Source organism: Blennius ocellaris (genome assembly GCF_963422515.1).
Source record: "Blennius ocellaris genome assembly, chromosome: 19".
NCBI lineage: Eukaryota > Metazoa > Chordata > Actinopteri > Blenniiformes > Blenniidae > Blennius > Blennius ocellaris.
In genome coordinates, this window is record NC_137668.1 from 16,307,051 (window position 1) to 16,323,690 (window position 16,640).

The 16,640-nt window shown below is 44.6% G+C and overlaps 1 protein-coding gene across 2 annotated transcripts in view; it reads right to left on the reverse strand.

Annotated features, from left to right (window-relative positions):
* Nucleotides 1–16,640, reverse strand: part of LOC308143854 (disks large-associated protein 1-like) — a gene marked incomplete at its 5' end in the record, with an annotated part of 46,076 nt that continues 29,436 nt past the window's right edge. For both annotated transcript variants that reach the window (XM_080514791.1, XM_080514790.1), the window contains 6 exons: nt 1–2,953; nt 3,484–3,636; nt 4,334–4,425; nt 5,563–5,978; nt 9,221–9,300; nt 9,379–9,764. In XM_080514791.1, coding sequence (XP_080370917.1) covers nt 2,738–2,953; nt 3,484–3,636; nt 4,334–4,425; nt 5,563–5,978; nt 9,221–9,300; nt 9,379–9,764 — 1,343 coding nt within the window. In that variant the 3' untranslated portion in view covers nt 1–2,737. The remainder of the gene's footprint in view (nt 2,954–3,483; nt 3,637–4,333; nt 4,426–5,562; nt 5,979–9,220; nt 9,301–9,378; nt 9,765–16,640) is intronic.

Genomic DNA, 16,640 nt, shown 5'->3' on the forward strand with positions numbered 1-16,640 from the left:
ATGATTTCTTTTAATGCTGATAAGAGCTCATACACGTGCCAGAACATCAACAGTGTAATAACATTAATTACAAAATGTATATCTGCTTAATATGTTATTTGATTGGGTTTTTTCTTTTAGTTTACATTTACATAAGGAAACATTCATTTATGTACAAATGTTTATCTGAATGTTTTTCTCTGGATATAACTACTTCACAAGCTTGCCAGGATTGCTGGAGTGTCTTTTGAGTGTCCAACATCCTGGGTCTCTAACTCCCTGCTATACCAGGAGTGTCATATTGATATGTTATTGTAAGAAACATAAATATTCAAATATTTGACTGACAAATACAGGCTCCAAAGTAAAAATGCTAAATTGAGTTCCATCCACATAAAATGGCATTAATTTTGAACTACTATTATATGCAATTTTCCTAAAATTTTTATTAACCACCTAAAGGAAATACAAATCATACCACATGGTTACGTCATCAATTGAGTTCCTTCACAAACATTTCCCAATAATAAAACTTCAGGTAGCTGTTCAATATGGACCAAAAGCAGGAATATCCAATGGCACAAAACCTTGTTTTTTTGTTGATTTTAGATCAGTAAAGAGAATCAAACTACACACCAACACCCTGCTAGGCTGTAATCAAAACAATTTGACCGTAAACCCACTTCGGATTGTCCCCACATTCAAGCAGCTGACAGAAATACCTTGTCACGTTAATCTAAGTAAGGGCTGAAATGTTCATCTGGAACACCACTAAGAAGATGGCATGGGCATATTTTATTTGTTTTAAGATCATGGCCTATCCTGATGGCGAGGACTATATACAAGAAGAGACAAAGCCACGGGTCACATGAAGTCCATCACAAACACTCACGCTTTCCCACGCAGACACACACGCACACGCGCACGCGCACACGCACGCGCGCACACACACACACACACACACACACACACACACACACACACACACACACACACACACACACACACACACACACACACACACACACACACACACACACACACACACACACACACACACACACACACACACACACACACACACACACACACACACACACACACACACTTCTTCCCCTGAGACTGCTGTTGTGCTCAACTATCATATTAGAAATTAAGGCTGATCACTGAAACGGAAAAGACAAAAAGGTGCCTATCATGCCAAAGAACCAACATAAATAAAACACAAACACAGTATAAGGGCCTTGTAAGTCAGTGCATCGTAATAATAATATTAATAATAATAATCACAATGTCAATAAACAGTCATTGTTCTTCTAATCAATAAATTAAACATGAATACAAAATATTAGAAATCTGGTTTTTCTGTATGACTTTCAAACAATTGCTTCGTTTGGAGGCAGAGATAGTGCACACAGTGAGGAGAAATAGTCCCTTTTCAGTCCTGTAGTCTCAATACTGTCAATAAAACCTTCTGGAATAAAAATATCATCATAAAATATAGAACAAACACCAGCATTGTACCAGGTTTCTTCAGCTGAGTCTGTTACACTGCAGGAACACAAAGTAGAAAAAAAAAGCTTAGAAATAAACCTGTTGAAAAAAGACAAAACTATCAGTTGCTGTGTTTCCGCATGCGTGTCAGGTCATTATGTGTCTGTCCTTTATACAAACATGTTTTGCTCAGTTTAAAACCAGATGGGTGGGTTGTTTACAGTTTGCCGATACTGCTACCTTAATCTGAATTTACCACCAGGACTGCGTAGACCTTGAAAAATAGGAAGCACTTTTAGAACAAACCTCTCACTCAAAACACACGCTCGCATACGCGCTAACACACTTTCTGTCAAACACACACACAGATTAGGTTAGTGGCATTTTAGAACAGTGATCCTTTCTGTTAATTGCACTCTTTGCAGAGGCTGAATATCTTTCGTGGCTTCAACAGTCGCCCCCGTCTCACCTGGAGCACCAACTAACCTCTCGACCTTTCCTTCAGAGGTCGGCCTCTTGCCACTGGAAAGACCTGTTTTCAGACAGAGGGCGAATTGTCTCATAAGTGGACACTATATGTGCCTTGTTTGGTCTTTTTTTTCCTTTCTTAACCAATACCGTCACAAGTTTTAATCTCTTTATACAAAACATACAATTGTATGGTTATAGTAGTTTTAGAAACAAATATTGATTTAAATCATCTTGATTTACTCTAATTGACATTAAAATCAACTTAAAAAAAATATTAGTCCATAAGTCTGGTCTTGTTTCTTCATTTGACCCGACGTATTAGATCAGATCAAATGCATCACTGATATCTATACGCGTGTGTTTGCACACGCATTAGACCGTGCATGCGCCGTCATTGTGTTTCTGTGCTCCTCACTCCTGAATCACTTAAATGTGAAGCATCACTTGTGTGCTACACCAGGCTTTCATTATAGTGTCAGGTCACTTATAACATGGGGTTTTGTGAGATACTTCTTTGGGAGCATGGGGCAAGTGGAGGTACAAGGGAAAGAGGGGAGTGCTACATCAAAGCTGGGAAAGAAAAAGGGTGTGTGGGGGGGGGGGGGGGGGGGGGTTATAGATAATTAAATAAATAAATATTGTTAATGTACATTTGTTGTTCAAATAGCTTCCGTGACAATGATCCCCACAGTGATCTGTGTAGTCAGGAAAAACATGTGTTTATGTTACGTTAGCACCCTAAATACACCCCTGGTGTATTAGGCATGATTGAAGGTAAGTGTGTGTGTGTGTTTCATAGTCTGGTCTGAGCCTCTGGGATATAAATCTCGATACTGTCTGCGCTCTCGGTAGCGGAGCTCTGCCGGACTGACGCCGCACGTTTGGCAGCAAGCAGGCGCTTGCGAGCCTCCAGACGTTGGCGCTCAGAGCTCTCCAGGGAGCGGTCCCTTGCCAGGGGAGGGTGGCCCTTCAGGGGCTTCTTTGGCACAGGAGGGGGCATCCTTCTCTCCTGGACAGGAATAACAAATAGTCTTAAAAATATCCGAGAGTCCTCGGGGCAAGCTGCAGCCTAAACACAACGGCGAGCGGCACGACTGCAGCCGGGTGTTAAGAGAGAGCAGCAAAGCTGTTGATGGCATGGTGTCAGAGCATGCAATTCTCAATGAGGTTATGGTTCACAGTGCCAGCCATTTGTGTGGGATAAGACAGCATGATGGTGGCCATAGCGTGAGGTAAAAAGACCATTGGAGGTGGACAGGCCCCAAAGGTACATGGCAGGTTGAGAAGCTTCTCAAAAGCAGCTCACTGTCAACAAGACAGAACAAAACAAGAATACAAGTGGTGATGTCAGGCAGGCAACAGGACAATGTGCTACACATATCTGCATGCTAAGTTCAACCGCGAATTGTTTACACTTAACGTACACAGAAATGACAGCTGATAACATGCGGGTTAGTGAAGCATTCCAATACAATACTGAAAACTTTGATCATTCAGTCCTTAAATAGTGCGTTTCCTATTTGTCGTTTGTGTTTGCACCTGAATTTGCGGGGGGGTCAGAGGTTTCCAGTTGTTGGCTTTGAGTTGGTGGAGTTCGTCAAACTTCAGGCTAATGTTCTCGATGGACAGCTGAAGCATGTCCCAGAAACCTGCCAGGTCCTGAGAGATGGGCCGCGGGTGTGCGTTTGGATTCTAGTACACAAACACACACACACAGACAAAAGCATACTGTTTATAGGCTCATCACACTTTTGTTGTTTGTGTCTGACGTGCTACGGCAGCTGCTGCACACATCACAATGTTAGCTTTGAGTTAAATGGAATTGGAAAGATACCAACATTTCTTACATTGTACTGAGACTATGCTGTGATATGTGGGATTGCTCGGCTTGTATCCAAAATATGCCTTTGACTTCTTTATAATCCTTTGTTTTGAATTGCATATTGTATGTGGTTAAAGAAAATAGCAAAAACATATATATTTACAATGATTTTCCTTCATTTAGTGTTTGTAAAGAAAACAAATATTCAAATTTACACTGTATAAAGAACATATACACATTTTTAAAAGACACATTTTCCTGATTCCGAATGGGTAATGATGGTGTGGTTATGTAACATTTAAACACGTAACCAAAAGCTTAAAATAAAATTGGTAAAATTAAAGAACCATACATTATTAGCATAGAAAAACAAACTGTAAATCCAATAACCTGAATTCAAACTGTTGGTTCTAATTTTTTCAAACGTGAAAGACAGCAGCGATGTGATGTCTGTACTGGATACATAGTAAGCGACTGCTCACCCGGCCTGTCAGGATGATTTGTGCAGGATGATGTCAGTGTGGGGGGAGGGCTCGCAGAGCATGCAGAGGATGAGGTGACACATACCAGATTCTCCTCACACAGCTCCCGGAACTGCTGGAACTTCTGGGACATCAGCAGCTGGGCACTCCCCACTGCACTGCGGATCTTCCCCAGGACTGCAGAAAGACACAGACGCACATGGCATGCACACGCACGCACGCACGCACACATACACACAATTCACAGAGCAATTACTCACAGAGCCGCATACTGCAGGCATGTTGCACCACTAACAGAGGAGGTGCATTAGTGATGCAACAACAAAAAAAGGATGTGCCAGACTCCTCTTTTAGACATGCCTTTCAGGAACAGAGATCATTAAAGGGACATGAAATAATTATTTAAATGAGTCGCTTTTTGATTTTTAAAATGACACTTTTCCAGCACATACAAATGTTAGATTTTTTCCCCCCTCACTTAAGTATATGGTTCTCCAATATAATCGCTTATCATGATATTTAATTGTTGTTGTTTTGTTTTTTTTTGTATTCTTGAGTGCAACAGAAAATAGATTGAATGCAAAACAACATTCAACCAGTAAGTTCTATGATTTCATAAATCCTGAAGTAGAACAACTACATGCATGTATTATTCCACCTGAAGTTAATGCGACTAGGACCTGACAGAGGGAGTAACACATCTGCAATGCACATCCAAAATCTTCAAAATCATTGTATGTCTGCACATTGTAGCGTGGGATTTGGGAAAACATAACCTTGAGAAAGTCTCCCTGGCCCTCTTGTTCTGTGAGAGAATCTCTTGCCTCAAACCATAACAGCACAACACTAGCTGCATACGCAATGACATTTTCAGTAGGACACGAGTTGAGCTGCGCAGTGAGGACAGGTATAAATACAGTGCAGACTGCCTGAGGCGTGTTTGCTCAGTCTGGCATGTCTATGTAAGTGTGTATGTGTGTAAAACACATTTAGACCTGCGCACGCTGACAGGGCTGCTCTGTGCAAGTGTGCATTATATCAAGATCAAATAGTTGCCTCTAAAAAGCACTGAGTGAGCTCAGTTTGTGTGCTGGATCATTAAAGACAGTGTGGCCGGGGCCAGCAGTAGCCTATTGATAAGTATGCACGGTATGTCTGTGGAGGCCAGAGGGTCTGAGAAAGAAACAAGCAGCTATTGTAGTCCAATACCATGAATACCAGCACACTCTTGAGTTTAGGAGAGCACCGAATTAGACAAAGGGATGAAAATGAGACTGAACTCTCATAGCATTTAAACCTAATCATCCGACTCACTCTCATCAGGCAGCTCGTTCTCCATCTCATCCTGCTCCATCTGTCGACACCAGCCCTCCATACGCTCCGTCTCGGCCTGCAGCAGCTTGAGGAACCAGCGGCCATCGCGGGGGCACACCAGTCGACCGACGGCCTCCAGGTCCACCACAACAGGTTCGGGTGCGCTGTCCATCCAAGGGTCAGGCGGAGGCAGGATGGAGGGGTCGAATCCCACCTCCCCATAGTCATCTCCCGCACAGGCATGGTAGTGGTTTCCAGAGCCCTGAATGCTAACAGTAGAAGTTGTGGCATCGCGAGAAGTCTGGCGAGGCATGGTGGCACAGTGACGCGGCGGCAGCTCGGGGACATCTGAGGGGTTGTCGAGGTCAGCCTGCACCGCGGTGGTCACACTATTGGAGCGCGTCATCCTGCGGTAACTAGGAGAGGAAGCAAAACACGCTAATGATAAGACCAAATAATGCAAAAGATGTGACCTCATATTAGCCTTTTAGTGGTCAGAGGTGCTTCCAGCGTGAAGAATTGAAATTATGATCACAGCAATCTCATCATGATATTGAAGGATAGCATGGGTAGTGAGGGACGTCTTTTTGTGTGTGAATGTTTTGTCACCTGGTTCATTCAGAAGCAGCAGAGTGTGCAGTTGTCTGTCACACCACAAGCTTTAGGCCGACGCTCATACACAATCACCAACAACACAAAAACACAAGGGCTCACACACGCGCACACCTGGGACCCTTCTCCACAGCTGGGCGTGCCAGGTGGTATTTGGCTCAGAGCTGCTGCTGGGCAGCCTTTTCCAAATCCTTCCACACAATGTGCAGCAAGAGATGCACGTTCACGCACGCGCACACTATTTCAAGTCAACACACACATACTCGCACACTCAGTTGGCTTCGTTCTATGGAGCAGCTCACCACCCTAGTTATGAATGTTATGCTAGAGAGACACAAGAGGTGGAACCAGCCAGAAAAGTGCACAGTGAGTGGGCAAGCCAGCCATCTAGTCACTGCCAGACTAGAGCTAAAAGTAGTACAAAACCTCTGAGCGCATCATTTATTAACAAGTACAAAATTGTGTGATGAAGCTGCTTATGAGCAAGTTTAAAAACCTCACACTTTGATAAATACAAGTGTTGACATGGACCCGGGCTTCAAAGGTATGAATCAAATAAAAGTGCAGCAGTAGAAATGTCTGTATTCCAAACATGCCTTCTCCTACTGCGAGAGGAAAGCACGGTGACATTTCCACAACCTCTGCAGTCAATAAATTCCACTTTTTCTCAACAACTTACAACTTTAGCAGCCCATGCCTTCAGTCTCCTCTCATGTGAACCTCTGTTTGACCTTCCTGCAGCACGACACACACAAATGATCACAGCTCTGTCACGACTGTCTCAGCCCATCTCTGGACTCCCACTCCTCCAGAATGCCACCCATTCATCTTTGCTTCCCCTTTTTTCCCCCCATTTATCTCCCCTCTTCTGTGAACACCAAAAAAGAGGGCAAGGACAAGGGAGTGGCGTGGGACACATCAAACACAGTGTGTATGAGTTTTATGTGTACATACCAGCAGCCTGGTGTGTGTGTGCATGTGTCTACGTGTATGTGTGTGAAAAGCAGTTAAAGAGTAACTCCTCCGAGCAGGTGTTCACTTCTAATGACACCAGCCTGCTTTCTATCAGGCTGCTAACAACTTCCTGCAGGGGCAGAGGCAGGCAAGGCCAAACACAGGCCAGGCAGACAGATAGAAACACAGTCAAATCAATAAACAGGACGCAAAAGAACCGGAAATATGAGGGCATTTAAAGACAAAAGTGGACAGAGGGACTGTAAACATAAATACTGTATGAAGGAGAAAGTAAAAAACACAGAAATCCATGCCCCTACAATCATATGATGGACAGCTCTCGTTCCATGCATGATAATAAACTCCAATTGTAGATGTAGAGAAATAGAACCCATCATCATCATTATTGCATTATTGCTATTTCTTTTCTTACTCATTTTCAAATCAGGGTAAAAGATGACACAAACAAGAATCCATATTGCAAACATTTACATTTACATTTACATATAAACATAAACATATGCAAGTTTTTATCGCAGGAACGACAAACCAGTCCGAACAAAGAAAAAAAGTTGCAGCTGACTTTTCAAGATGCTTGTGCATGTGGTTTTGTGACTATCGGACTATGCGTTATGTTCCATTCCTCCAACGACTGCAAAGCCATCTGGTTAACAACAAGTCCAAAACAACACTAAGGTCATTAAAGCAGAGCATATTCAGAAAATCCATCGAAGTTCAACACATTTGGATAAATCTGTTTATTTTTCAATTTATCTGTATGCTTGTGATGGGACGCGGGCATCATGGACGGCAACAATAAACTTGTAAAAGATAAGTTTGTGATTATTTGTGTTCATTTCTCGTACAGTTCTTTTACACTCACCAAGTTAATCCTAGTTCAAACAGAAACATGAAGTTAAGACTTACATACAATGGCTGAATAAAAACAGCCACACCGACACACACACACCCACAAAAGACCTGGGCACTGGAGCAAGACCATAGGAGTTTGCTACTCTCACTGTCTGGGAATCTAACGTAGGGGGCAGCACGCCCAGACCTCCCAGGTGTGTGTGCACATGCACACACACACACACACACACACACACACATACACACAGGTGCCAACAGATGCCAAGATGCACCCACCAAAACACAGTTCTGCCACTGTAAACATTAACCAGATGAAATGCTCAGGCTGCAGTCCTACGTAACATTCGGGCCTCAGACAACAACAAGGCATTTGGATGAGTTAATATTTGGCTTAGGCAAATCATGGACCTCAAAGCTTGGTCAATCAGCTGAGACCTCCTCATTCATAAATCCCCTCACATTCTCTGACACCATGTAAGTTTGTGTTTTGCTGGACTCGGACCTCTGCGTGACCTCCAATTAAAGCTGGTGTGTCTCTGAATTCCAGAGGCGCACCTTGACTACAGTGCAACAACCAAGACCATTTGGTCAACTTCATTGACCTAACAGAAAGTCACAATATTGACAGGGTGAATGTAACGCAGACAAAGAAGTCATAAATGCCTGCGTGTCCCAACGGAGGCCTCGATAAGCTTGGCGGGATGTGAGCTAGCGAAACGGTGTGCACACCAGTCCAGGTCCCTTCAAACTGGACACATGTTACAGAATGAGAGACCAGAGCTGACAGCAGAGCAGCGCCTCTCCGGACTAAACAAACCAAATAAAACTCTCCTCTTCTCTCCACCCTTCCCTCCCTCCCACACACACAACAAACATGCAGCCTCAAAGTGGCTTGAATCACAATGACTGGAGCAACAGATGGCTGTCAACTCACCCCCTCCACCTTCTCAGCTCCCTGCACCACATCCTCTGGCCCAGCTGTCACTTGGGGCCCCTGGCTGAGGGGGCTCTGACGCCAGCCTCCCCTGAACTGGGGACAGCTGCTGAGGGGAAGTCAGCGTAGGAGGGTGGGGTGGGGGCAAAGCTTGTGGTGCACATTACAACCTTCTCTCTGTCTGCATAAGTCCTGCTTCTGTTATCTCTCCCTCATCGCTCATCTCAGACTTATCCAGTTTCATTTTTACAACCATGACCTCTTTCTGTCTTTGTTGCTACTCACCATCGCTCATCCTCCACCTGAATTCCAATCGACTGGAATTTAGACTGCTCCTCTGTCGGCCCTTCTTCTTCTGGGTCCACCTGAAAGGAGTGGAGAAACTGTCAAACTGCCTTGCCGGAGTTTTACTTTTCAACTTCATCTAGGTTTCGTCCACCAACCTGGATCCCTATGGAGAGGCACTTGCGTAGTGCTTCTCTCTGAGCTTTGCTGTCGGCAGACACGTGTGCAACTGCAGAGGTGGTGGCGGTGGCAGTAATGGTGATGGTGCTGTTGGTGACGTGCTGACTGGCCGGGCCGTGCACCTGAGCGTTAGCTGCCTCTATGGCAGCCGTCAGGGCCTTCATGCTGTCGATGCTCTCTGTGGAGTTGGACAGGCCTGGTTGGGAGCTGATGCCAGTTCGTGCGCCGGAGCCCCCGTCCATGTACGCATCCTGAGCAGACTCCGTGCTGCTTTGGGCCGTGATGGATATAAATGGTTTGGATGGAGTGGTACGTGGTGGGACTGGGGGAGGTGTCTTTTTGTACGTTGTGATGCATGATGACACTGGAGAGAGAAGACAGAAACAGAGATCATTACACAACAGAACCATTAGATAAACAAACAAACCAAAAAAAAGCTTTCCTTCATGTGGCCTTGGGCCTCCAAAATACATGGAGTGGAATTTGCAAGAAATGGCCACTTCAGCATGTTCATCCAAAAAGCAAGTTCAGATCATCCCGTTTATCCTGAAAACCTCTTCTGCCCCATCTCAAACAGTATTTACAATGCATTCATGTAAGTGGACTAAGGTGATTTAAAAAAAAACTCTGGAGCGTGGACCCATTATGTTTTGTCACATTGTAGTTTGCACGCTGAAAATTTCATTGTCGTTTTCAAAATTTTGGTCGGTAAGAACTTTTTTTTTTATTAAAGTGAAAGTTGAAAAATGTGATTGATGGATACTATCTAAACATTTCAGCCCGGTATATATATATAGTTTTTTGTTTTGTTTGTTTGTTCAAGTCATATTACTCTGTTCTAAATGTACCTTTTACTGTCAACATATTTTGGAGTCTTGAAACACAACCTGTAGCGTATTTTTGGACAGAGAGGCAATCTCCCTCACTGGCTGACACTTCTTCTGACTCTGAGCACTTCCAAAAATGCAGGTGACTTATGCTCCTTGAATACTTCCCATGTAGACATACATATGGAGCCGGTCCTAATTGCGGTGCCATCTGCTCTGATTGATACCAAAACACTATAGAGATCTTTTTCAAATTATTTTTTTCCATATTTATTTCACTGCAATGCGACGATGACAATGTTTTCCAATCTAAATGCCTATGCAATCTGCATCATAGAAATATTTTAGATTGCAATGGATTTGTGGACAACAGCTGATATCAGCTTTTTCACAGTCACAGGAGGAAACATATCTGTTGCACCTCACTGTGTTAGTTCTGCCAAAAATGACAAAAATCCAACACAATTCTGGATTTGAACTAATGTATGTACCCCCGGTGATGCATTGTGTCAAGTGTTGACTTTGAGTGTGAGAAAAGTACGTTTGAATCCAGGTTGCAGCGGGAAGGGCATCTACGGAGCAAATCGACTTGCTGTATCAACACTTGTAAACTGGAACAGATGAATAGACCTAAGCTATGACTTCTCTGCTTGAGAGGGAATGAAAGTGTTCTGACTCCTCCGGCCCTTGTATAGGAATAAAAATGGACAGTAGATTAGTGCTAACTTTGACAAATCAGAGCTGCATCAAGTAATAGGATTAGCATGTCAGCCACTTGACCCACTGATCTAGATGGTTAAGCCTTCCACGCACTGACTGTACACATTCAGACCAATTTGACAGTGCCAAATATAACTATGCCTGAGAATGTGCCTTGCTGTTGTTTGCACAGAAGCTCAATGAAATCGCGTTAGTCATCTGGAAAGCCTATTGCACAAGAAATGCTTTGTTTCAAATCCAAGCAAATGCCTAAAAAAAAGAAGCGATTATTCCTCTGCTCAGCAACACTCGTCCTCCCTGTCAGCGCAGACTCCTTCTCATGTTACAGCTACAGGTTCTGCGCAGACAATGGAGCCTCTCACATATACCGAGTCAGAAGCTTGTCTACAGAAACATGCCAGCAAACAAAAAAACTCAGAGCCTCACTGCAGAGAGCTAAAAACAGCCACCTCTTAACTTCATTATGGTTTGGAATCTCCGTCCTGTACATGTGCTATCATCAAAACTAGGTCGTTCTCACCGTGCTCTGCAGCAAAACTAGGACAGAGGGTTTCCTGGATTCCTTTAATCCCTGCAAAAGACAAACATCCTACCGAGGTGAGATCGGACCTATGTGTGTGGCCGACAACTTTTGCCAACCACACCCAACACATGTAATGATGTCTAAAACTGTTAGTGAAAGACACAAAGCAGAGAAGATGCCACTCTGACAGCTACAGAGGCCATAACGCACTGTAAGTGAACAGAGGGCTGACTTCTTCCTTTTGCCAGAGTAATCACTGTCATCCACCCTCCCTCCCCATCTGCATCACGAACTGCGATTGGATGATCCCACACAAGATTTCTATTCGGGTTTTGACAAGCTGGAAAGAATTCAGTTGGGATGAGAGCAGCATCAGATGAGATCATTGTTACAAATCCATGTGCCTTGATGACATCGTCCCGCCCCCAAACGAAAGCAGGACTAACTGTATTTCCTTATACCGCTAAGACACTATTTATTTCTATTTTTTTAGACGGACACTGCATGTGCAGGAGTTATTGCCAAAAGCCATTGCAGGCAAAATCATCCACGCCCGTCACAATATATACCACTGTCTCGACTTCACAGAGTTGTCTGAGAAATATGATCGACATCCAGGGCTAATGTTTGGAAAGGTCACAGAGAACAAACTCACAAGAGAACCAAAAATGCACAGTGAACACAACATGCACTCACAGGGCGGGAGAGGGCGCGGGAGAGGGAGAGGAGGGATAGAGAGAGGGAGAGGAGGGATAGAGAGAGAGAGAGAGAGAGAGAGAGAGAGCGAGAGAGAGAGAGAGAGCGAGAGAGAGCGAGAGAGAGCGAGAGAGAGCGAGAGAGAGAGAGAGAGAGAGAGAGAGAGAGAGAGAGGGAAGGAGGGTGAGGTCCTGCCCCTATCATCCGTGGAGGTTCAAAGGATAGAATGTCAGCCCCTTTCAGAGCGTCTATCCCCTGAAGTCATCTAAAAGTGTGTGTGTGTGTGTGTGTGTGTGTGTGTGTGTGTGTGTGTGTGTGTGTGTGTGTGTGTGTGTGTGTGTGTGTGTGTGTGTGTGTGTGTGTGTGTGTGTGTGTGTGTGTGTGTGTGTGTGTGTGTGTGTGCGCGCATGTTGGATGACTGTATATGCATGTGTGCTCGTCTCAGGTCCACAGAGGGGTTAAAGAGGGTTTTCATCCGCTCAATAAAACACTGTGTGAAACAGGAGATGCAGCAGAGTGTCCCACCTAGTTGTCACTGTGAGAGACAGACACACCAGAGAATGACAGGGGTTTCCAATGCCATGACAGGTTAAGTAAACATACTCAAGAGTTGGAACATGCCCACGCACACAGGCCTGCGGAGACACACAAATAACATTGACACAACCCAGCCTAGCATTTCAACCTCTCCACATCAAGGGAGACCACAGACTTCCTGCCAGAGATATGCTCTCGATCCATCAGGAGCTGGTGTCAACTATAAAGCGGCCTGAAAGAGTGACTTGTTTTTGAGCGTTAGGAGACATGTCATCAAACATTCAGCAAAACTAATGGCTGGAACTCCAGACTTCCAGTTTGAGATACCCATATCAATATCAACAGTATTGCTCCAAAACCGAGGGCGCAAAACACATTTTAGCAAAACAACTATCCTGATAAGGCAGAGGCCAAGTTTCCACAGAAATGATGAGAGCAAAGCTTGATCCTCTCGCAGCCATGAAAGCATTAGACAGCTACACTGCCCTGGACCTCCCACACACACAGACAGTCAAGGACAGAGTGAAACAGGAATGTGACGCAGGACTCCATCAAACCCTTAAGAAGGAATGTGAAAACCTTGCCTCTATCACAGATACACGCAGAGAAAAGGTTCTCACCGAATAATATCAAGTTAATGCAGCTTTTGCTCGCCGTCAGAAAAACACATTCATAATCTCTAATGTGGAAAAAAGTGGAATTACTACCTGGCTAAATGGAAATTGGGTGCTAAAATTTAATTTCTCTCGCCTCGCAGAAACCTGCTGCGAGCATTGTCATCTAGAAAAGAGAGGAGTTTGTGAATGACAAAACTCTGGTGGCTCTCTGCCAAAGCCCTCTTTTGACAAATGCTTCAAAAGTCCCATGCCGACAAGTTGGTGTGAATAGCAGTTCTTCTTGGCAGAGCATTCTCCCCACCCAATGGGCTTGATAATATCAAAGAAAGCCCTCTTCCCTCTCCTGAGACAAAGCAACGTCTCCATTCATTCCTCGAGCCTTCAGAACAAAAACAGACTTGCAAGCCACCTCTTTTCTGACTCTCCCGATCGCCGTGTCCCATTTGTGTGTCTGCAGAGGTGTGTGCTGCTTCCTTTATTTAATCACGGTGTTCATGTTACCGGACAGATTGAAGGCAGGCAGCTGCCTTGTAATCTCCAATCTGTATATCTGTGCGATAGGCCACTTCAAAGAGCAGACGGTTCAGTTTAACAGGCTGGCTAACAGGAACGGGCTCCCCCATGCGGGGGCCAAGGGCAAATCCACCACCATCCAAAGAAATACAAAGGCCAGGATAGGGGGCGGTCGGTATGGGGGAACATTGACAGCTGAGCCCAGCTGCACTGTGTTTGGGATGAGGGTCTGCCAGAGGGGAAAGAATAGTTAACAGAGAGGAAGAGCTGAAAAAAAACTGAGGGTGTGTAGGTGGTATGGGGGTGAATCAGAGAGTTTACTGCCTACTCCGTCTGGTCTCTGTCCATTTGTCCACCCCTGTCTTACTCTTGCCACACACACACACACACACACACACACACACACACACACACACACACACACACACACACACACACACACACACACACACACACACACACACACACACACACACACACACACACACACACACACACACACACACACACACACACACACACACACACACACACACACACACACACACACACACACACACAGAGAGCCAGCTGGGGTCCTTTGTGATAGTGTCACCATGGTGACACGTAGCAACATGAAGTTTGCTGGCAGGCCTGGCGTTAGACCAGCAGCAAGTGGAGGAGGGCTTCTGTTGGCCATTTGTTAGGCTTGACAGGGTACACTGCATCTGCACTGACACTCACTCAAACACCAGCCGACAAGGAAAGTCAGCAGGAATAATGTGTCACAGATAGCTCACCCTCACAATCAAATAAACGGTTGAGCGTTAGCAGAGAGACACGCTGAGTGCCCCTGTGATGTAAATGAATATCCGATGTTTCTAGCCCTGAAGCGTTACCTTTGTGCAGCTGAGTGCTGAACTCTACAAACCAGTTTGTCTTGGATCCGAGTCAAAAAAGGCTTGTCTCGGTCTTTCTAGGACAGCGTCACAGGATGACAATAACCTAAAAGGTTAATTCCTTGTGACATTACACTGTTGTTGTGAACCACAATGCAGCGCAGACAAATCCAAAGCTTGACTCAACACTGCCCCTGCTAGGCCTATTTAAGTTCAGCTCTGATGCAGTCAGTGCATTTAGAAAGCTGAAATACACACAGAGCTGCAAAGTTGCTGCTCATCACATCTCATACTTAAAGGCCTATGTCTATGGAAGAAGTTTTCATATCTTTCTTTATTTCTGCTAAACATGGGGTCCATATTTGATGGAAACTCCAGCCAGTTTTAGCCGATTCATTGGTGCTCAGCTGACAGAAAGAAAAACAAAAAAGAAAATGCCAAAATATCTTTGACAGTTGCATAACATAACGAAAGACACGAAATTAAAAACTAGAACTATGTTTATTTCTTGGCATCTTTAATCAGCTAATACTTCAGAAACACCACCAACTCTGTAAACAACATACAAAGGTCTTTTGAAAGACCTTTGTTGACCCTCTGTGAGTCACCTGAAAAACTCTCCGAGACCTTCATGTCAGTCTGCGACTTTGAGCCACCACAGGTCAGAGGTCAGCAGAGAGGGTTTCTGCTTTCCAGATGCCTGAACTCAGACACAATAGCTCACTGTGTGCGCCTATGGGTATGTGCGAACAGAAGGGGAAGGTGGCAGTCTGAGTGCCTTTTAAAGGGGTATATTTAGCATGTGTGAGTGCATGTTGGGGAGGGAGTTTTCAGTGCAAATGGGACAAGAGTTGTAAACATCCTGCACTAAATGCTACATTCAAATGAATTTTTCTTCGCAAGATAAACACAAGCAATGCATATCAGCACCGAGCATTTGTTAAATATCCCTGCAGTGTCTTCAGACCAATGACACTCTCAACAGAGCTGTGTGCACAGTGTGCCGCCTCTGACAGAAACCAGTGTCAACAGTGGGCTCTTACAGGCTTGTGTCTACTGCACCACTAGATAAGAGTGTGTTTACAACTGTCAGCCACTGCTAAATCTGGCAGGCAGCTGCTCCCTGTTAGGCAATAGATTCACTTCACTTAACCCACTTTCCTGTGTTCCAAGTTCAAACAGCGAGCCTGGTTACCTGCATTCCTCCTTTATGGCTTGACGTTCTCATCGCCCTGTCAATCAGTGACAGGCAGACACAGACACACTGTGAGGTAAAAACCAAAGGGGCGGGCAAAATGAAAAATGAGAGTTTGTTTTATAAAAAGGCCATAACACTGTTGGTGATAACATGATTGTCTTTATGTTAGAGACAATCAGTGTGAGAGGACTAGTGTTTTAAAGCTTAGCAGTTAGTGGAGGCTTCATCTCTCATGCCAGCGATTGTTTAAAATCAACAGAAAATCTCAAAACGAGTAATAACTACAACCAGGCAGCATCAGCTTGATGAAAGCCAGCTCGACTACATTTGTTGCACTGTCGGGTATAACATTTCAGGATTTGCTCGAAATGTAGCTCTCCGTACAGCACCGAAGCATCTGGCTAATCTCCTGAAGACTTTCCTCACATCAAGGGGGTTTCTCATTAGACCAGCCCGGTGACAGCTCCAGGCCGTTTTGATTGTTCTCCACTCCTCCTTGGCAAGAGTTTCACCTGACTACTTCACCACCACATGAACAGACACATCAGCCTTTTGTTTTCTGTCCAAAAGACCTGCCTGCAGGGGGGTGAAAGAGAGAGAGAGCGCAGTTACTCAACATTAGGAGAGACAAGTGGGAGAGATATAAAGAAAGAAAAAAAGAAGGTGAAGTGAGAAAGGGAAGAGAGAAAAGATGATAGGGTTAGTTTGCAATGCCGTTTCCTTCAGTTCCT